This window comes from Salvelinus alpinus, chromosome 25, assembly GCF_045679555.1.
Source record: "Salvelinus alpinus chromosome 25, SLU_Salpinus.1, whole genome shotgun sequence".
NCBI lineage: Eukaryota > Metazoa > Chordata > Actinopteri > Salmoniformes > Salmonidae > Salvelinus > Salvelinus alpinus.
Genome location: NC_092110.1, coordinates 15,002,983 through 15,026,851, shown reverse-complemented (window position 1 = coordinate 15,026,851; position 23,869 = coordinate 15,002,983). Strand labels below are relative to the sequence as shown.

The window sequence follows — 23,869 nt, the reverse complement described above, 5'->3', positions numbered from 1 at the left end:
CTGTGAAGTGTAAGCATCAAATGAGAGGGGAATGAGTCAGAGGTCTGGCAGAATGCTTTGAGCTCGTGACGCTTGTTCACGTGAGAGCGAGCTCTGTTCCATTTGCTTTTCTGAAGACAAAGGAATTCTCCGGTTGGAACATTATTGAAGATTTATGTTAAAAACATCCTAAAGATTGATTCTATACATCGTTTGACATGTTTCTACGGACTGTAACGGAACTTTTGGGACTCCCGAGTGGCGCAGCAGCCTAAGGCACTGCACCTCAGTGCTTGAGGCATCACTACAGACACTCTGGTTAGAATCCAGGTTGTATCACAACTGGCCGTGATTGGGAGTCCCATAGGGTGGCGCACAATTGGCCCAGCATCGTCTGGGTTTGGCCGGTGTGGGCCGTCATTGTAAATAAGAATTTGTTCTTAACTGACTTTCCTAGTTAAAATAAAAAATAAGCTTGGAAAAGAGACCCTTAAACCCAGACTTGGGACCACACAGACACTCCACTGAATGACAGGCTAGTGATTGCTTTGCAATGCTTGCATTTAGCCAATAATTCCTTCCAAACCACTCATTGTTGATTTTGCGATTTCCAACTTGTGTAAGGTTTATGGCCGATGACCACCGATACGTTTATAGATTGTCAACTTGATTCATGATGATGTCTCCTTGCTTGTTAGCTAAGATTTTGAAAGTCTGATGTTGAGTCCAATCAAAGCTACTGTAGATATAACATGATTTTACATACTTTTATATGTGGCCAATGACCTTGAGCCATCTTGGATTGGCACTTCTAATGTAACTCTATGGCAGCACCCAATGGGGCTTGAATTTCGAGCTCTACCCTTAGATTTGGAGGTGACGTAGTGTCCCCATGAGTGACAGAACACTGAGCCAATCACGGCACAACTAGAGAACATTACCCAATCACGGCGCAGCTATAGAACATTACCAACGCCTACGCTCCGTATTTTCCGCTGGCTGCCCGACCACCACAGAAAGCACTGAGCTAGGCTGAAACACCTGCATTTTGGAGCTGCCTTACTCAAGAACGCAAAAAAGAAACCATGTTCGTATGCGGCCTTATTAACTCAATGTTTTACATTGTTTGCAAACTGATATGTGACGCGTATTCATGCGTGTCACACCTGCCCTGAATGATAGGTCGCCACTGACAATAACCTAATACACAAGGTCAAATATACAGTGGAGTTGCTTACTAAGACAACATTGAATATTCCTGAGTGGCCAATTTACAGTTGACTTAAATCGGCTTTAAAATCTATGGCAAGACTTGAAAATGGCTGTCTAGCAATGATCAACAACCATCTTGACAAAGCTTGAAGAATTTAAAAAATAATAATGTGCAAATATTGTACAATCCAGGTGTGCAAAGCTCTTAGAGACTTACCCAGTAAGACTCACAGCTGTAGTTGTTGCCAAAAGTGATTCTAACTCAGGGGTGTGAACACTTATGTAAATTAGATATTTCTGTATTCCATTTTCAATACATTTGCAAACATTTCTAAAAACATGTTTTCACTTCGTCAATTGGGTATTGTGTGTAGATGGGTGAGAAAAATAATATTTTATCCATTTTGAATTCAGGCTGTAACACAACAAAATGTGGAATAAGTCAAGGGGTATGAATACTTTCTGAAGGCACTGTACATACTATTGAAAAGCCATTCACAATTTGGTTATGGTGGTGCCAATCTGAGACAAACTTATTTTTGTCAATATTTACTCAGCAGACCATATTATCCTCAGACATATATTCTGTAAAATAAATCATAGATTTTTGTCTGCTGGGGCCACCTCTAGGAAGAGCTGCAGGAACACAGTGACTTTCTCCAACAGTCCAGGGCACAGTTTGAAGTGGATGAAGGGCACATAAAACAAAACACCACTAAAGATAAACAAGGTGACATAGAGGTACTCTATCGCGGGGTTGTCAATTATAGGTGCCAGCACAAGGAAAATTGCTGCGATGATGACCAAGATGGGGATTACAATGGGAACCTGGTTGAACAAACAAAAACAATGGTACAAGAGGTGTGGGCAGCAGATGGGACCATTTGGGTAATTAAATTGTTAAAAACCAATGTCTTGTTCAAATAGACTCAGACCTTTATAAATAAAAGTAGAAATTAGATATCCTACGAGACTCACCCTATATGGCCTGGGAAGTTCAGGTTTCTTGATCTTGAGGTAGAGGAGCCCAGACAGAGTGATTGCATAGAAGAACCAGGCAGTGAAACTGGCAATATCAATGGAGAGGGATGTAAGATAAATAAAGCAATAACAAAAAGTTTATGTATTGAGCAATTTTAAAGTCAGCATAAACTACCTGAAGAAGTTGACAATGCTCTGAAAGTCACCAGGGATGAGAACCAAGAGTGAGATAGCCGTGGTGAAGATCAGGGCTGGAGAGGGGGTCAGTCGATTCACATGGGCCATGGACAGAATATCAGGCTGGGGTAGGAAAAAAACACAAATGTTGACATAAAAAAACTACCACTTACATCAGAAAAAAAAAGGTTTTGTTAAAATTGTCTGTCTCTTGAATGTGTTTCTCACCATGTGTCCCTCTCTTGCAGCCACAAAGCACACCCGGCCGCCACTAAAGAATGTTCCATTCAGGGAGCCGAAAGCAGACAAAGCGGCTGCGATAGACATCACCCATCCCCAGCTCCCAAGCACCTTATTCCTGTTGATGACAACAAGGTAATTTGTCAGCTCACCACAAATGTAAAGAAATGAGAGAGAGGTATGTGGATGGAGTCAAGCTCTCTCACCCCCAGGTGACAGCCACTGCATTCGACGACATCAGTTCTCTTGGCGTCATGGCAGCCAGGTAGCTCACATTGACTAGTAGATACAGTATGGTTACCATGGGGATGGCAATTATAACTGCCCTGGGCAGATTTACCTGAGAGGGTGCAAGGTGGAGAAAGATAGTTTAAGTCCTTAGGATCATGTAAGGAAATACATTACTTATTACAGTGCATTCTTACCTCAGGTCTTTTCAACTCTTCTGTCACATAGTTCAAGTTGTACCAGCCAGCGAAGGACCAGAGGCCTTGGTAAAAAGCCATTCCTATGGAGCTCAAACCCAAGTTTGTACCATCAAAACCATTTTGTTGTACAGCAACATTGCCCTGTGCAATTATCACTATCCCTCCAATTACTATAACCATCAATGCAAATAGCTTAGCCACCAAGAAGACCACCTGAATTCTCATGGCTAAACGTACATTCAAGATGTTTGCCATGGCTACAACCATGATGGCTGCAACAGCAGCATTAGCCAGGTCTTTGTCCAGGGGCAAGCCTGATAATTTGGGCATTGTCTGGCCTTGTAGTCATGCTGGGGGCACTCTCATATGCTGAGCTAGGAACCATTATTAAAGAATCAGGAGGGGACTTTATCTACATTCTTCGAATCTATGGACAGTTTCCTGCCTTCTTTGTGGCCTTCACCTTCCTACTAGTGGTGAAACCAGCGAGCATTGCAGCAATATCCCTCAGTTTTGCAGAATATGCTGTGGCACCTTTCTACCAAGACTGTTCTCCTCCTCAGCTAATAGTGAAGTGTGCTGCTGTTGCAGCCATCATGGTTGTAGCCATGGCAAACATCTTGAATGTACGTTTAGCCATGAGAATTCAGGTGGTCTTCTTGGTGAAAGACCTGGCTAATCTTTGATGCTGGGTGTAAAGTCCTTAGTTAATATTAACTTCTCAGGTTGAATAAAGTATGTTGTTGTGTCATCTTTGTTTATAGCTCCAAAATGGTTCCCATAAAGATTACACCCCCCCCCCCCCCCCCCCATAGGAGAGTGAGAAAAGGGGATGCTATGTCATCATACAGTTAGATTATACCTTTAAATGTTTATGGATGGCGTAGAAATTCCTACTCTTTCCTTGACGGTTGGAAAAATCAAGGCCAAGGTTGACCTCTCTCACCATTGTTATATGTGTTGGTGCTAAAGCCACCTGAAATTGCTATCAGAAGCCATGTGAATATAGAAATTACAGCTGAGTGTAGACTTGCCCCCTAGCTGATGATGTTGGTCTGCAGACATACTATATGTTACACTGTCTTTCCATCTGGATCTGTCTATCAAATGCAATCTAGATAAGGGCACACAGTATCGCTGTCTGTGGGATTGTTCAAATATCAAAGCATTTTGTCAGGATGCGATAAAGTATACTTTTTGTCAGGTATTGGTGCAGTTGATTTTCCTGCATATTCTATACTCAGTATTTTTGGTTTGTTTCATGTGGCCTGTAACCTCAGTAGTACAACAAATGAAATGGTCTATTTTTCCTACTCCAGGTAAAACATACAATTGTAGCACTCTAGAAAAATCCAGACAAAACAATATCAAAATGTTTAATTGTTCCTTACCTCAGGCCGTTTTAGTTCTTCTGTGACATAATTCAAAGTGTTCCAGCCATCATAGGACCACAGGCCCTGATAAAGAGAAATCCCAATGGAACTGATTTCCACATTGGTCCCTTTAAAGGAATCCTCAAAGTTTTCAGTGTTCCCCTTGAAAAGCAGCACCACACCTCCAATAATTATCACTCCCAAGGCCACCAGCTTGATCACCATGGAAAATACCTGGATGAACATAGCCAGACGTACATTCATACTGTTCACAATTGCTAACACCAAAATCCCTGCTGCAGCCACACACTTGACCACCAGCTCTGGAGGGGTACAGTCATGGTAGAAAGGAGCCACTGCATATTCAGCAAAGCTCAGTGCTATCCCTGTTGCACTGGCAGGTCTCATCACAATGACGAAGCTAAAGACAAACATGAAGGCAACTACTTGGCCAAATATCCGCAGAATATATATGTACTCTGCCCCAGACTCAGAAATGACAGTGCCCAGTTCAGCATAGCAGAGGGAACCCAACGTGGCCAGCAGACCACAGGCTGCCCAGATCACCAGGCTGGCTCCTGGGCTTCCTATGTTGACCAGCACAGACTGAGGGGACATAAAAATTCCAGATCCCATCATGGTCCCGGCAATGAATGAGATAGCACCAATAAGCCCCACTTCACGCTTCAAGCTGAGTTTCTGTGTTTTAGCTGCCATCCTGAGACTTGGTAGTAGATCTATTCTCAACAGATATGTTTTACCAACAACAAGGTCCAAACTGGGGAGAGGCATAAATGTTTTGTCCGTATCGGACAAGGCACACCTACTATTACATCGGTTAACTATTACTAGACTGGCGCTGAGTTAAATCAGGGCTGTCGGCTTTAATCTACTAGGAAACTTTAATCTACTAAAGAAGAAAGAAACATACCGGGAATATATATACCCATATACTATAATTTCAAACATTCTGGAACAGTAGTAATACCTCAAATAGCTCAGAGGAAGGGTGGTTCACTAAAATGTATGATGTTTCACTTTGTCATCAATCGAGTTGGTCCTAAATCGTCAATAGGAATATCGCTTTTTATGTGTCAGGGACACAGTTAAAGTAGGGCATGTTATGCTTCCCTGTGCCTTGGAGTAAAGCATGCTGCATTATTGAAAATATAGTAGATACCAAAAAGATGCAGGCACAGCATACCTAAACCACTTGTAGTGTTCCTTTGAAATCACCCTGAAATGAAATTACAGTATGTACTTTAAATCAGTACTAACATAACTTAAATGTGCAGTTTCTGTAGGCTAATGTAAGTGTGACAGCTCTATAATGCGCGACAGTTCTGTTATTTTTATTTTACCTCAGAATGTTTCAGCTCTTCTGTCACAATTTAAGTTGTTCCATCCATTGTAGGACCACAGCCCCTTATAGAAAACAATACCTATTGGATTGATGCCTGGTCCCTTTAAAATAATCCTCAAAGCTTTTGATGAGCAATACCACTCCTCCAATAATTGATTACTGACAGTGCCAGCACAGTGCCAACATGAAGAACACTTGCATTCCTAGGTTCCTGCCTTTCTAGGGAATGTTGCCTAGTCACCGTGCTTCTACATCTGCATTGCTTGCCTTTTGGGGTTTTAGGCTGGGTTTCATTATAAGCACTTTGTGACATCTGCTGTATAATGGGCTTTATAAATACAGTTGATTTTATTTGATATTCAACAAAACTCAGTGAGATCCCTGCCCCACTGGCAAGCCTCACAAATATGATTGAGCTGAAAATTAACATGAAGAAAATGTGCCCTTACCAGTCATTTTTTACCATAGACCAACAAGATATCTGTAGAGAAAAGCTTTAACTTCTGTGTCCAAGTATTTTATAACCACATTTCAGTGTCAATGGATTGTTACAGATTAGATAGGGACTGTTTTTTCTTTTTTTCTTTTGCACCAATGTCTGCACCAATGACTACTTTGTGTGTGTGTGTGTGTGTGTGTGTGTGTGTGTGTGTGTGTGTGTGTGTGTGTGTGGGTGGGTGGGTGGGTGGGTGGGTGGGTGGGTGGGTGGGTGGGTGGGTGGGTGGGTGGGTGTGTGGGTGTGTGTGGGTGTGTGTGTGTGTGTGTGTGATTGACCACCTGATTATCTGGTACACCCATTGCACATGATTAACCGTTTTTACAAATTGTTTCAATATTATATACTGTACTACTCAAATGAGTTATGTCACCCAAGATCATCAACTAGATTCAGCCATGGGCCCAAACAGATATATTAAAATAAAAAAAATCAAACCATGCTTACATTGGTAAAAAACGACTTCTCTCTGTTTTGTGTGGGAATACTTTGGAACAGATTTCCAAAATAAAATAACTTGGAGCTGATTTTCTGGTGTTTTTAGTTTTTATGTCCAAATCCGGCTTGTGGGCTGCAAGTTGGGGAACCCTGCCCTAGATGTAATGAAGGGAATATCATTATACTGTGTTCAGGACTGGAAAGCTGTTAGACAGGAGAGGCTATATGGACATGCCTGGTGCCCAAATTGATGATGCTTGTTGCGCAGCAAGAGTCGAGTGGAGACAAATGGATTCGGTTCGGTTCAGTTCAGTTCAGTCAGTCGCCCTGACGAGCCCTTCCCAGATATCTAGTTTGCCTTAGTTTTTTTACGCTGCTCTCAGATGCTCTCAGATGCAGAGTATCCCACGTTTTGTGAGCATGGAGAGGCCAGAGACAATCAGACTAGTAAATTGGGCTAAGGAACAGAAGTTGGGTATTGGAGAAAAGACATCGGTGCATGTTCTGCAAACAATATTGTGCGGATGTCTCCCCTTTTTAAAAAGTTTAGCACTCGTCAACCTCGGATGTGTATTAAGTATGCATGTAAAGTGGACTGAGTGCTGAAAACCTAAACGTATAAAACTGAATTTGACCAGGAGAGATAGCCGTCAAACATAATTGAATGGCAAGAATCATTATTGCTGAATATGTAATATAGTGAAACAACATGTTTTATATATGCTTCAAATTACAGATTTAAGGGCATTGAAGTAGTAAACAATGGCATAAAAAGGCAAAAAGCAATAAAGAGAAAATACATTTACAATGGTTATCTCTATATTAGTATTACCTACATCAGCCCATTAAAACACCTAGGTAGAGCAGAGAGGACTTAGAGCATGTGGCTTTGCAATACACAGGAGTTTCATCTCAACACTGGGATGATTTTAACAATTAGACCCAAACATACCTCATGCCGCTAGGTAGGGGGTTACCAGAAATAAATGGAATAAAAACTCAAAAATAATGAAAGAGCAGGGCCACAGCACTTCAGGAGCACACGGACAACAACAATATCCCTGGAATCAATATTTTCAACTTGCTCGGCTTGCTATTACAGCACCACCAATTTCTATTTATTGGGGCGGATAAAATTCCTATTGAGAAAGGTGGCTGGAAACTGCAGATGAATCGACCAAAGTCTGCCAAAAGCTCCAGCACTGTGTTTGTTACAGTGAAAATCGGGAGATACCCCATTTGTTTGAGCTCCTCCGCAAAAACCTGTTACACAGTCTAGCCTTGCATAGTGTGCCACTGTCGTTGACTCCCTTGTGAAGAAGAAGAATATGAGCACCATGACAATGGGGAAGTAGAGGATGGTGGTGGCTGATGATCTGCCGCTTGGAGAAGAAGTAGTGCATGTCGTAGACCAACAGGTAGACTGTCACGAAGAGACTGGTCAGGAAGGAGTGCCACCACCAGTGAGTCCTATACAAAACATCACACTCTTTGGGTTCAACTCAATACAATGTTTTGACACTGTAGTGAGGTCTAAGTGCTTGGATCGATGAGCAGAGATAAAATTAGTGCTGTTTTATTTTATTTAACCAGGCTAGTCGGTTAAGAACAAATTGTTATTTACAATGATGGCCTACCAAATGGCAAAAGGCCTCCTGCGGGGACGGGGGCTGGGATTTAAAAATATATATATATAGGACAAAACACACATCAGGACAAGAGAGACAGCACAACACTACATAAAGAGAGACCTAAGACAACAACATAGCATGGCAGCAACACAACAAGGCAACAAGGTTGCAACACAACATGGCAGCAGCACAATATTGTAGCAGTAGAAAACATGGTACAAACATTATTGGGCACAGACAACAGCACAAAGGGCAAGAAGGTAGAGACAACAATACATCAGTGAAGCAGCCACAACTGTCAGTAAGAGTGTCCATGATTGAGTCTTTGAATGAAGAGATGGACATAAAACTGTCCAGTTTTAGTGTTTTTTGTAGCTCGTTCCAGTCGCTATGAGAAATGAGACAGAAACATTTGCATAATTTAGAATGTTTACATAAAACTAAAATAGATTTACTGTTGACACGAAGATTTCTCACTTGGTAGCTAAACATAACGACATTGATAATCTGGCAAACTGGAAATGTTGGAAATCCGTTTTACTAATATTACACAATGCATTTACAGTACATGCAGAGAGTGAGAGCATAGTATTGAGAGAACCCCATCCATGTACAGTGCCTTTGGTAAGTATTAAGACCCCTTGACTTTTTCCACATTTTGTTAGGTTATAGCCTTATTCTAAAATTGATTAAACATTTTTTCCCCTTATCAATCGACATACAATACCCCATAATGACAAAGCAAAAGAGGTTTTTAGACATTTTGGCTAATTGATAAAAAATATAAAACAGAATATTACATTTACATAAGTATTCAGACCCTTTACTCAGTACTTTGTTGAAGCACCTTTGGCAGCAATTACAGCCTCAAGTCTTCTTGGGTATGACACTACAAGCTTGGCACACCTGTATTTGTGGAGTTTCTCCCATTCTTCTCTGCAGATCCTCTCAAGCTCTGTCAAGTTGGATGGGGAGCGTTGCTGCAAGGCTATTTTCAGGTCTCTCCAGAGATGCTCGATCGGGTTCAAGTCCATGCTCTGGCTGGGCCACTCAAGGACATTCAGAGACTTGTCTGAAAGCCACTCCTGTGTTGTCTTGGCTGTGTGCTTAGGGTCGTTTTCCTGTTGGAAGGTGAACCTTCGCCCCACTCTAGAGCAGTTTTCATCAAGGATCTCTCTGTACTTTGCTCTGATCATCTTTGCCTCGATCAAGACTAGTCTCCCAGTCCCTTAAAAACACCCCCACAGCATGATTTTGCCACCACCATGCTTCACCGTAGAGAGGTGCCAGGTTTTCTCCAGACGTGATGGTTGGCATTCAGGCCAAAGAGTTGAATCTTGTTTCTCATGATCTGAGAGTCTTTAGGTTCCTTTTGGCAAACTCCAAGCGGGCTGTCATGTGCTTTTTACTGAGGAGTGGCTTCCGTCTGGCCACTCTACCATAAATGCTTGATTGGTGGAGTGCTGCAGAGATGATTGTCCTTCTGGAAGGTTCTTCTATCTCCACAGAGGAACTCCGGAGATAGGAGAAATCTGATGTTAATCTGATATTATACGTTAGCTAGCTAGTTGATGTTGTTCTAGCTAGCTCACCCAAAGCAGGCTTTTCTCCTCCTCGCTGGTCTGCAGACTACATGATCATGATGTTGTGGCTGTACTGTAACATTTAACGGACACTACAACAACAACTAGCTAGCCATATGAGACAGACATTTTCAGGAAAAGCAGCTCTATAGCAAGCCAATAAAATGAATATCATTGCATTGGTTCGACATTGGCATTTAGCTAGCTCATCTCGCCTGGGTACTAATCTTCCCCTTCCCTTCGTCTTGATTCTGCATGGAGCCAGTGGCGATTTTAGCATGTACATCTTGGTGGGGAAAAATCCCCACCAAAATGTTGATGCATGCCAGCAAAGCCACTACGCAAAACAAAGCAACACTAATCAATACATGAATTGCACTATAACAGTGACAAACAGTGCCCACAAACTGTTAGGGCCTACATAAAGCTGTCCCAACAGCAGAGCTTTCTTTTCAGCACCATGGAGTGAATCCTTACCACCACTACACCTGGCTATCAGCGGAGCCTTGTCTGGCAGTGAAACAGTTTATTCAGCCTCATTTACTGCCTTTTAAAAAAACATAGCTGATATGGCTGACTTGCTTAAACAAATGTGGTTTCTATTGACAATTGAGATGTACAAAATATGGCATAAGTGGGCGATGAGCGGATAAGAGGCAATCCGTAATTTAGATAAAGACATTAATGATCTACCTAGGACGGATGTAGTCAATATAACTATTTGTTCAGCACTTTTGAAATGTACAGTGACAGAATTCAGAACATGGGCCGTACTTACAGTATTCTCCCAGTACACCAAGCCAGAACCGTAGTATAAATAAATGGGGCATATAAGCAGACAATGAAAGCTCTTACAATATTCAATGATTACATTTCTCTAAAACAGGCTATCGGCTACATGTGCACCACCAAGTCAGAACAGTAGGCTAAGTTATGAAGGGGAAAGGGACCAAATTATTAGGGTGAGGCACATGGGCTACTAACAGCTTACTACACAACATACACTTAGTATTACTTTCTTATATACAGTATACATATCTCCTTGGCATATTACATCATTTATGCAGCAGCATACAAGATATTTTGGACTCACCTTGTTGTGCTGTGCTCACTTGAACACAAAGTCTGGCATTCTCTGAATTTATGGTGCTTTCAAGACAGCTGGGAACTCTGAAAAAGGTTGAATCATGACATCAGTGATCTTCAGGTCGTAGGTGTAGAAAGAGGTGCGGGTTCCTGACTTGGAATGCAGAGCTGGAAGACCGTTAAAAAAGTATTTTCCCAGTCAGTTAGCCACTGATTCCTTCCAAACCACTCATTGTTGAATTTGCGATTTCCAACTTGTTGTGTAATGTTTATGTCCAATGGCCGATGAGCACTGATATGTTTTATGTATAATTTATCATCATATGACAAGGAATGAAAAGGATTTGAAGTAGATTGTCGACGTGATTCATGATGATGACTACTTGTCTAGCTTGTTTGCTAAGATTTTGGAAAGTATGATGTTGATATCAGTCCAATCAAAGCTACTGTAGATATAATGTGATTTGACATAATTTTATCTGTGGCCAATGAATTTCAAAACAACCACTCCTTTCGAAACCCCCAATTTTCCTGAGAGATGCACTGCACTGAGAGATGACATATCAGTAGGTGACAAAATAGACCCTGAGTGATGACTGGTCTGAGATATGATGTCGCAGCTGGACCCCTCTCGAGTTCTAGACAGTTACAATTAATATTGCAACAATATGACATGTTGTCAGACTAACCACAAGAAAATAGATGATGGCTCTGTTACAACTACCATTCAGCTTGTGTCTACAAGAAAATCTTGCCGAAAACCGGAAGATTTGGTTACAATTTTAATTGTGGCGTTGCTGAAAAGGAGGAAAAGGTGCAATATGCTACGTTCTTACATGTTGCGGGAGAGGAAGCAATCAAGGTATGCAACACGTTTGAATTTGCTAAAGGCGTGAAAGACAAGATTGCCTAGGTGAAACAGAAATTCAAAAGACTATTGTGAACCCAGGAGGAACCATTCTTACATTTGACACATGTTTTTCATGAGGGCTCAGGGGGCCATCAGAAAGTATTGATGCTTACGTTACTGACTTGAGGAACAAAGCAAAAGACTTGTGTGTTCGGTCAACTGCATGAGTAAGACAGAGAATCGTTTGTGGCATAAAAGATGACCAAGTAAGAAGCAGGCTGTTGAGAGAAGCCTATCTCACATTGGCTTAAGCTATTGATGTGTGTAGTGCCAGTGAAATCACGTCCAGTCAGGTAAAAATGTACACAAGATAAAAAAAAGTTAAACCTGCAAAGAGGTTCAACAAGAACAGAGCAAAGGCAGCTCAAGATTAACAAAAGAAGAGTCACTTTGCCAAAATCTGCAAGTCACAGAGCCAACCAAGGAAAATGCAGGCAGTTGAGCAATTAGGACAGTGACAGTATGTTCCTAGGCACAGTTGAAGTTGAGATGACTGGAAAAATTAAATAAATTGAAGCTGTCACTGCAGATATGGACAATGTCAAAGAGAAATGGACTGAGAAACTGAGAATAAACAACAAAGATGTGCTATTCAAGCTTACACTGGTGCTCAGTGCAACGTAATATCTTCAAAGATCTTCAATTCACTTGGACTGAGAAAGAAATTGAAGAAGTCTACCTGCAAACTCCTTACCTATTCTGCCGACCAGATGTCACCATTGGGTCATAAATCATTAACCTGTGTGTAGAAAGGACAGAGACACATGGTTGAGTTCCAGATTATTGAAAGAGATGCTCCAGCAATTCTCGGGCGAGTTACATGTCAAAAACTAGGCATTGTGAAGAGAATACATGATATCATAGTCAAAGACAATGACATACTGAAAGACTTTGAGGATCTGGTGGCCATCTTGGCTAGATTCATGGGAATGCTACAGTATCTTGCCAAATTCATTCCCAACCTGTCTGAGGTTAGTGCACCACTCAGAAAGCTACCTGAGAGTGAAACTGAATGGCATTGGGAACAAAAACAGAAGAACAGTTTTGATAAACTCAAAAGACCGGCAATAAACGTGCCAACACTGAAGTTCTTTGACATTAGTAAACCCCTACTACTGTGAGTAGATGCCAGTTCATGAAGTACTGTATAGGAGCAGTCACACTCCAAGATGGTAGACCTGTTGCATGTGGTTCTTGGTCACTCACAGACTGTCAAAGTAGATATGCTCAGATTGAGAAGGAACTACTTTCCATAGTCTACGGATGTGAGAAGTTCCATCAGTATGTTTATGGCAGAGAGGTACAAGTTGAGAGTGATCACAAGTCCCTCGAGAGCATTCAAGAAGCTGCTGCATCAAGCTCCTTCAAGGCTGCAGAGGATGTTGCTTCAAGCCAGGCAAAGAAATGCACATAGCAGACGCGTTGAGTAGAGCCTACCTCAACATACAGAATGAAGATCTGCTGGGAGAGGAGTTGGAGGTAAACTGCATAATACCTCAGCTGCCAATCTCAGAGGATAGGCTACAAGTGTTCAGGAAAGCAACAGCAGAAGATCCCGAAATGCAACTGCTGAGAGAAACAACTACAGTATGAGCGGATAGACCAATGAAAAGAGTCCGGTTCCCAAATAAATTCATCCATAATGGACGTTCAAGGAGGAAATCAGCTCCACATCAGGACTGATGTTCAAAGCCGCAAAGCTCATTGTACCAAATCAACTGAGACAAGAAATGCTGAAGAGTTCACAAATCATATCTGGGAACAGTCAAGTACAAAGAAAAAGCAAGAGACATTATATGTTGGCCAGGTATGTCAACACAGATTGAGGACATTGTGTCTCAGTGCACTGTCTGTAACGCCAACAAGAACAGCAACCTGAGAGAGCTATTGATTCCACACACTCCACCAGAAAGACCATGAGCAAAGATCGGCACTGATCTGTTTCACTACCTCGGCTCAGATTATCTCTGTGTCGACCATTACTCCAAATATCCACTGATCACCAAACTGAGGGAAACTACGAGCAGAGGTGTCATCACAGCCATGAAGTCTACATTCACCAGGCAGGGCATAGCATATGTTGTTGTTTCCGAAAATGGTCCACAGTATGAAAGCACCGAGTTCAGATGCTTTGCTGAAAGCTTGGAGTTCGAGCACATAAATTCCAATCCAGGACACGCTCAGTCAAATGGACAATCGGAGAGGACTGTGCAAATGGTCAAGAACCTACTCAAGAAGGTGCAAAGTAGCAACTGTGACACCTACATAGCTCTGCTGGAGTACCACAACACACTACTAGAGGGCATAGGGTTATCACCAGCACAACTACTAATGGGACAACGGCTGAAGTCCAAGTTGCCAACCTCTACCACCCTACTGACTCCTGAAGGTAATGTTCAAATCCAAGACAAGCTGAAGAACAGACAGCTTAAACAGAAAAGCTACTACGATAGACAAACGAGACAACTACCAGACATACACGCAGGAGAAAACGTCAGGATCTAGAGAGGAGATGTGTGGCAACCAGCTGCCGTGCTGAACAGACAAGAGCAGCCAATGTAATTTGTTGTTTGTACGCCGGATGGACAAATATACAGGAGAAACAGAAAGCATCGGCTGAAAACAGGCGAACAAGCGTTTTTACAAACGGAGTCAGAGAGAGACATTAGTGCTGACTCTGGGATCACAAACACTCACGTGGATGATGATGATCAGTCAGCATCTAACAAGATCATAAACCAGCCTGACACACCTCAGAGAGCCACAATCGTGTCAGACAACTAGGTAGAGAGATCAAAGTTCCACTAAAAGACACACAGCACAGACTTACACGTATACAGTTTATGTTCATGTATTGTGTATGCTTAAATATTCCTCATTCCTGATTCCTCATTGCTAGCTGGGGAGCCAGGCCCAGCCAATCAAAATTAGTTTTTCCCCACAAAAGAGCTTTATTACAGACAGAAATACTCCTCAGTTTTATCAGCTGTCCAGGTGACTGGTCTCAGACGATCCCACAGGTGAAGAAGCCGGATGTGGAGGTCTTGGGTTGGCAGTTTACACGTGGTCTGCGGTTGTGTGGCCGATTGAAACTACTGCCAAATTCTCTAAAATCACTTTGGTAGAGAAATTAACATTAAATTCTCTAAGAACAATTCTGGGGAACATTCATGCAGTCAGCATGCCAATTGCATTCTTCCTCAAAACTTGAGACATTGGTGTCATTGTGTTGTGTGACAAAACTGCACAATTTAGACTGGCCTTTTATTGTCCCCAGCACAAGGTGCACCTGTGTAATGATCATGCTGTTTAATCAGCTTCTTGATATGCCACACTCGTCAGGTGGATGGATTATCTTGGCAAAGGTGAAATACTCACTAACAGGGATGCAAACAAATTTGTGCACAAAATGTGAGAAAAATAAGCATTTTGTGCATGTGGAACATTTCTGGGATCTTTTATTTCAGCTCATGAAACATGGGACCAAAACTTTACATGTTGCGTTTATATTTTTGTTCAGTACAGTTGCAATCTTGAAAATAAAAATTCACATATCAACTTACCTGTTTGCAAGTGTTGTTGTATTTATTCACACCACATTATGCAATTGCATTGATTCTCAAATATTTTTTTGCAACTACAGTGCCTTGCAAAATTATTCATCCCCCTCACCGTTTTTCCTATTTTGTTGCATTACAACCTGTCATTTAAATAGATTTTTATTCGCATTTCATGTAATATGTAAATAGTAAATAGTCCAAATTGGTGAATTGAAATGAAAAAAATAAAAATGTAAAAGTGGTGCTTTAATATGTATTCACTCCCTTTGCTATGAAGCCCCTAAATAAGATCTGGTGCAACCAATTACCTTCAGAAATCACATAATTAGTTAAATAAAGCCCACCTGTGTGCAATCTAAGTGGCACATGATCTGTCACATGATCTCAGTATATATACACCTGTTCTGAAAAGTCTCAGAGTCGGCAACACCATTAAGCAAGGAGCACCACCAAGCAAGCGACACCATGAAGACCAAGGAGCTCTCCAAACAGGTCAGGGACAAAGTTGTGGAGAAGTACAGATTAGGGTTGGGTTATAAAAAAATATCAGAAACTTTGAACATAGCACCATTAAATCCATTAATAAAAAATGGAAAGAATATGGCACCACAACAAAGCTGCAAAGAGAGGGCCACCTACCAAAATTCACAGACCAGTCAAGGAAGGCATTAATCAGAGAGGCAACAAAGAGACCAAAGATAACCCTGAAGGAGCTGCAAAGCTCCACAGCGGAGATTGGATTATCTGTCCATCCACTTTAAGCCATACACTCCAAATAGCTGAGCTTCATGGGAAGAGTGGCCAGAAAAAAAAGCCATTGCTTAAAGAAAAAAACAAGCAAACACGATTGGTGTTTGCCAAAAGGCATGTGGGAGACTACCCAAACATATAGAATAAGGTACTTTGGTCAGATGAGACTAAAATTTAGCATTTTGGCAATGAAGGAAAACGCTATGTCTGGTGCAAACCCAACACCTCTCATCACCCCGAGAACCCATCCCCACAGTGAAGCATGGTGGTGGCAGCATCATGCTGTGGGGATGTTTTTCCTCAGCAGGGACTGGGAAACTGGTCAGAATTGAAGGAATGATGGATGGCGCTAAATACAGGGAAATTCTCGAGGGAAACCTGTTTCAGTCTTCCAGAGATTTGACACTGGGACCGAGGTTCACCTTCCAGCAGGACAATGACTCTAAGCATACTGCTAAAGCAACACTCGAGTGGTTTAAGGGGAAACATTTAAATGCTTTGGAATAGCCTAGTCAAAGCCCAGACTTAAATCCAATTGAGAATCTGTGGTATGACTTAAAGATTGCTGTACACCAGTGGAACCCATCCAACTTGAAGGAGCTGGAGCAGTTTTGCCTTTAATGGGCAAAAATCCCAGTGGCTAGATGTGCCAAGCTTATAGAGATGTACCCCAAGAGACTTGCCGCTGTAATTGCTGCAAAAGGTGTCTCTACAAAGTATTGATATTGACTTTGGGGGGGGGGGGGGGGTGAATAGTTATGCACGCTCAAGTTCTGTTTCTTTGTCTTATTTCTTGTTTGTTTCTCAAATAAAAAATATTTTGTATCTTCAAAGTGGCAGGCATGTTGTGTAAATCAAATGATACATCCCCCCCAAAAAATCTATTTGAATTCCAGGTTATAAGGCAACAAAATAGGAAAAATGCCAAGGGGGGTGAATACTTTCGCAAGCCACTGGACAAAACTCAGAATTTTGTATTTTATTAGGATCCCCATTAGCTGTTGCAAAAGCAGCAGCTACTCCTCGTGGGGTCCACACAAAACATGAAACATGACATAATACAGAACATCAATAGACAAGAACAGCTCAAGGACATAACTACAGTACATACATTTAAGTATTCAACTTGTTTTTTACATGTGCAAATCATACTTTACTTGCTTGTATAATTAATTAATTATTCTACCTCCATACATTTGTAACAACCTACCTAACCATTCTGAAACTTCTACTCGATCAAACAAGCCCCACTTAGTATATATATATACTATGACATTTTCTGGCACAGTCAACTTATTGTATGTAAACTTCTGACCCACTGGAATTGTGATACAGTGAATTATTGTCACGCCCTGACCATAGTTTGCTGTGTATGTTTCTATGTTTTGTTTGGTCAGGGTGTGATCTGAGTGGGCATTCTATGTTGTTTGTCTAGTTTGTCTATTTCTATGTGTTTGGCCTGATATGGTTCTCAATCAGAGGCAGGTGTTTGTCGTTGTCTCTGATTGGGAGTCATATTTAGGTAGCCTGTTTTGTATTGTGGGTTGTGGGTGATTGTTCCTGTTACTGTGTTCATGTTGTCACTTTACGGGACTGTTTTGTCTTCGTTCGTTTATTCGTTATTTTGTTTGTTTCAAGTATTTCAATTAAAATGGATACTCACCACGCTGCATCTTGGTCCGACATTTCTTACTCCTCGTCAGAGGAGGACGAAGAATTCCGTTACAATTATAAGTGAAACAATCTGTCTGTAAACAATTGTTGGAAAATTTACTTGTCATGCACAAAGTAGATGTCCTAACCGACTTGCCAAAACTATAGTTTGTTAACAAGAAATGTGTGGAGTTGAAAAACGAGTTTTAATGACTCCAACCTAAGTGTATGTAAACTTCCGACTTTAACTGTATATAATAATATATAATAAAATTTGTGGGCAGAACTGAAAAAGCCTGTGCGAGCAAGGAGGCCTACAAACCTGACTCTGTTACACCAGCTCTGTCAGGAGGAATGGGCCAGAAATCACCCAAATTATTGTGGGAAGCTTGTGGAAAGCTACCCGAAACGTTTGAACCAAGTTAAACAATTTTTACCAAATACTAATACTAAGTATTTACCAAATACTGAGTGTATGTAAACTTCTGACCCACTGGGAATGTGATGAAAGAAATAAAAGCTGAAATAAATAATTATTTCTGCTATTATTCTGACATTTCAAATTCTTAAAATAAAGTGGTGATCTTAACTGACCTAAGACAGGGAATTTTTACTAGGATTAAATGTCAGGAATTGTGAAAAACTGAGTTTAAATGTATTTGGCTAACCCTCTTGCTTCGCTTTTTCCTCTCTGCGTTAATGTACCGGATGTTTATACAGAATCGACAGAAACAGCTGAGAGAACAACAACAAAGCGATAATGAACAAAAACAGACTTGAGGGAATAAAATAATTAACATGGAAAAGGACATATTAGCTACAACTAGCTAAAGCCCAAATAATCGAAAAGACTTTGAGCATTAAGACTGGGTTGTGTTTACGGTACAACGTCATGGTTTTCAACTTTCTCAAACGTTAGATGCCATCGACGTCATTTGCTAGATATGGCATTACTGAGTTTGACAAGAAGGCCATGAAAGAGTGTGTGAGTGTGTGTGGTTAGGGCCTGTATGGCAGTTGTCATTGATCTGAGTGTAACGTTAGAGGTGTAATTTAAATTCTCCATCTTATCTTTCAGAGATCAGCAGTAACCCACTCCTTCCCTCTGGTCCTGCAGGTGAGTGTGGGGGCACACGACTCCTTGCCTGCGCCAAATGTGACACCATCCTGACCAACAGCTCGGAACTCACCTCCACCCGCTTCACCAGAGCCACTGGCTGAGTCTTCCTCTTTAACAAGGCACGCCGCCATGACACCAGCCTGCTACTACTGCCAGAGACATGTTTTCATGTTGGTATTTCCACCCCTGGAGTGAAATAGTGCAATGAAAACACCTTTTATGCTCAACACTCAAACTAATAACTTTTATGCCAGGCTCACTATGTTTAGCAAGTGCACTCACATAATTTACACAGAAAGTTACACTACACGTGACCCCTAGAAAACACACTTCTGCAATAGGCAGAAGTAACACACCTAGCAAACACATGTTTATTACCATGTTATGACTGTGTAATAACCTAGCATTATTATTCATTATCTGTTAGATGGTGAACTTGCAGTACAGCCAGGTACAGGATCGCGTGATGCTGACGGGCAGACACATGGTGCGAGACATCAGCTGTAAGAACTGCAACAGCAAGCTGGGCTGGATCTATGAGTTTGCCTCAGAGGACAGCCAGCGCTACAAGGAGGGCACTGGTTAGGGAGAGTGAGGGCTTTGAAGAGCATGTCCCCTCTGACAACTCCTGAGCTGATGCTCGAAATACTCGCTCACGCTCACGCCCTTGCCCTAACCCTGTTCCCCCACACTCCACAGCCTCAAACTCAGCATCCCAGGCCATATCGTCTTGGCTCCACCCTCACCTTTGACCTACAGGTAGCTATGACTTTTTGACCTCTCCTGATTGGTTGGATCTCTTGATGCTGTGTTGGCATCTTCTAAACCCCTCCTCCAAAGACCACCACCTGTCACCTAGAGACATTGATGGGGGCCCGCTTTCACATAGCTATGGACTCCATGCACACTCACAGACAGGATTTTGAACACAACTACAAACACTGCAAGACACACACACTCATATTTACATACGAGACGCTCACATTCATGATTAATAGGGCCGGGACGATACAAGTATCACACGAAAATATGTGCTTTAGCTTGGGAAATAAATCAATGTGACTCTGGATGACAACATAATGTTTGTTTCCACAATTAAGGCTGTTTTCCTAAAGAAGTGAAATTTGCTTCGTGTTTTTTCCCCTTGCCACCATCCTAACGAGTATCGCGATACTGGTATCGTACCGGTCCTAATGATAAGTAGTAGATATGTTCACTCACTCTGGATATGTTGTCAACTTTATAGCTAGAGTCTCTATAACTTCCTCCCAGTGCTGTGTGTACTGTGTTTATCCTCGATCTCTACCATTCTGGATGCTTGTCACCATGCACATCCCCACAAGTCCCTCTGTGTGAGTGAGGAATGCAAGCAGCCTGTTGCCTCTTTGTACATGTGGAGCTGAGCAGGGCAGTAACATGCCCAAAGACTGTTGGCCTGTTGGGCTGGCCTTTACATGAACTGTTGCTCTTCCTCCCAAACTCTGATGATTCCAGCCAATTGGAATGAAGGGAGCGGTGTTTTCAGTCACACTGTATGCTCTGTTTCCAACCCCTGCCCAGGACAATATGCAATAGATTGATTTGACACAATATCAAATCATTATTTCATGTTATAATTTTACTAATGGTTATCATTGTATTTTTATTCTTAGTAATTATTATTCAGATGTTTTTCTTGATATGAGGTTAAAAAAGAAAGAGCAAGATCATCTCTTTTTCCCATTAGTCTGCTTTGGCAATTTTTCCTCTCTAGTGTTGATTTCTGAATAAAGTGTGTATTCTTGCTGAAAGTAAGATTCCAATTGTTGTTTGGTGCAATTTGAGCTTTAGATCACTAGATGGCAACCGAATACAAATTACATACTGTGTGCTGCGATGGTAATCCTATGGACAGTCGGCACGTTCAACAATGGCCAAATTTAAAGGCGAGTTGAGACTGACTGATCTACAAATCCCCAAGCATCATAAATAACTACTCCATTTTATTTGTAGGTAAGTCACAATTTACCCATGATACATCACGTTTTTGATGCTCTCGAACACGGCCAATATCTTTTCAATAGTTTTGTGTAGACTAAAAATAACAGCAACAGCGGAGGGTTAATCACACTGTGTTGGTGCATAGCCTACACAGGAGACACACACTTTGCCACTTTCACCTGTTTTGTCTAAAGAATGTATTTAACTTTTTTTTTTACTCATGTTCAGCACACTTTAAAATACAGGGAATATGCTCTCCATTAGGGGACAGTGGGAATTAACAACAAAAAATGAATAGAAAACAATACCAACTCTCACAACAAACTGATAGTGGATAACTTCAAAGTGGATACAGAGAGGAGTGGAAAGTGTGAGAGAATGGGGACCCCCAGTCAACCCAGATAAGGAGACAAACAGGCATAGCTGTGTGACCAGACAACACAACCACAAGCACTTTTGTGACTCAACACAGGCCACAAAATATCCCCACTAAAGGGGTTTGGTGGTGTGTAAAATTGGCTTATTAAAAAAAGGCAGTGACAAAGCATTCCTAATCCACCCATAAATATTAGAGCTAAGCATGGGGGTTATTTTTAGAGTTGATCCTGTTGGAAGCCATCTTTGTCTGTGGGTGTCATGGATGGTAGAATCAGCAGGGGTCTGGAAACACTCAAGGAAGGAACAGAGTGCTAACCAACACTTACTAGGCAGGCTCTCACACATCTTGATTAACTACAAAGGTTTGGCAGGATAGAATAGGTGGTCCATTTTGTTAGAACTAGGTGGGGTAGTGTACTTGTAAGGTGCTGCATCTCAGCTGATTGAACTAAAGAGGATACGGGTCAGGAGGTTAAAAGAGGGTGGATTAAAAGATCAACATGATTAGGTCTGGTACTCAACAACTCCACCAATAGTCAAGGTAGAAAAAAACAGAAAGATCAACAAACAAGTTTCTGGTCCCCAATATGCATTGTATTGGGGATTCTTTTCCCTAGCTGTGTTGTCCCCCCATGCAGTCACACCCACCCTAAGCCATACTTAGATCTCTTTCAGTAGACTTGGCCATCGAAGTCATCTTAGGTTAATTACACTTCCTATTACTCTGCACGCAATATAATATAAGTTAATACACTGGGAACTGTATATGTTGGGAAGCACCGTTCATGTATACAGTGGCAAGAAAAAGTATGTGAAACCTTTGGAAATACCTGGACTTCTGTATAAATTGGTCATAAAGTTTGATCTGATCTTCATCTAGGTCACAACAGTAGACACAGTCTGCTTAAACTAACAACACACAATTATACGTTTTCATGTCTTCATTGAACACATTATGTAAACATTCACAGTGCAGGGTGGGAAAAGTATGTGAACCCTTGGATTTAATAACTGGTTGACCCTCCTTTGGCAGCAATAATCTCAACCAAACGATTTCTGTAGTTGCGGATCAGACCTGCACAACGGCCAGGAGGAATTTTGGACAATTCCTCTTTACAAAACGGTTTCAGTTCAGCAATATTCTTGGGATGTCTGGTGTGAACTGCTCTCGAGGTCATGCCACAGCATCTCAATCGGGTTGAGGTCAGGACTCTGACTGGGCCACTCCAGAAAATGTATTTTCTTCTGTTGAAGCCTTTCTGTTGTTGATTTACTTTTGTGTTTGGGTCATTGTCCTGTTGCATGACCCAACTTCTGTTGAGCTTCAATTGGCAGACAGATAGCCTAACATTCTCCTGCAAAATGTCTTGATAAACTTGAGAATTCCTTTTTCCGTCAATGAGAGTAAGCTGTCTTGGCCATGAGGCAGCAAAGCAGCCCCAAACCATGATGCTCCCTTCCACCATACATTACAGTTGGGATGAGGTTTTGATGTTGGTGTGCTGTGACTTTTTTTCTCCAGTGTTGTGTTCCTTTCAAAAAACTGTCCACAGAATATTTTGCCAGCAGCGCTGTGGAACATCCGGGTGCACTTTTGCAAACTTCAGACATGCAGCAATGTTTTTTTTGGACAGCAGTGGCTTCTTCCGTGGTGTCCTCCCATGAACACCATTCTTGTTTAGTGTTTTATGTATCGTAGACTCGTCAAACGAGAGGTTAGCATGTTCCAAAGATTTCTGTAAGTCTAGCTGACACTCTAGGATTATTCTTAACCTCATTGAGCATTCTGCGCTGTGCTCTTGCAGTCATCTTTGCAGGACGGCCACTCCTAGGGAAAAGCAACAGTGCTGAACTTTCTCCATTTATAAACCATTTGTCTTACTGTGGACTGATGAACATCAAGGCTTTTAGAGATACTTTTGTAACCCTTTCCAGCTTTATGCAAGTCAAGAATTCTTAATCTTAGGTCTTCTGAGATCTCTTTTGTTTGATGCATGGTTCACATCAGGCAATGCTTCTTGTGAATAGCAAACTCACATTTTGTGAGTGTTTTTTATAGGGCAAGGCAGCTCTAACCAACATCCCCAAACTCATCTCATTGATTTGATTGGACTCCAGGTTAACTGACTCCAATTAGCTTTTGGAGAAGTCATTAGCCTAGGTGTTCACATACTTTCCCCAACCTACACTGTGATTGTTTAAATGATGTATTCAATATAGGACAAACTGACAGAATAATTCAACCCATATCCATAATTGCCCTGTGATTAATAGTCCCTGGGGTGACTATTTTAAAAAGTCCTGTGTAAACCTGGTGTCTATACCTGCATTTTCCCAAAGATGTCAGCATCACTCCCTCTCAACCACCAGTATTAATGAGCTGGGATTTAAAATCAGAGCAGACTCATGCTTGGAGACAAAGCTCATAGACCCAACCGACGTGCACATGCACACACACACACAAACTGGCATCATTCCGTTAGCAGTAGAGAAAATAATAGCGTACTTTCCATTGACATCATTCTGCATCA

General features: G+C 41.6%; 1 protein-coding gene and 1 pseudogene across 1 annotated transcript; one reads left to right on the top strand and one right to left on the bottom strand.

The window, feature by feature from the left end:
• Positions 1–1,570: 1,570 nt before the first annotated feature.
• Positions 1,571–5,107, bottom strand: LOC139553078 (b(0,+)-type amino acid transporter 1-like). The gene is made up of 6 exons (XM_071365045.1): positions 4,409–5,107; positions 2,796–2,929; positions 2,578–2,707; positions 2,348–2,472; positions 2,170–2,257; positions 1,571–2,019 (listed from the first exon to the last, which is right to left on the bottom strand). Exons 1-6 carry the CDS (start codon positions 5,105–5,107, stop codon positions 1,789–1,791), a joined length of 1,407 nt encoding a protein of 468 aa, XP_071221146.1. The 3' UTR covers positions 1,571–1,788.
• Positions 5,108–14,111: 9,004 nt separating this feature from the next.
• On the top strand, positions 14,112–19,612 carry LOC139553042 (protein yippee-like 5; annotated as a pseudogene).
• Positions 19,613–23,869: the final 4,257 nt, after the last annotated feature.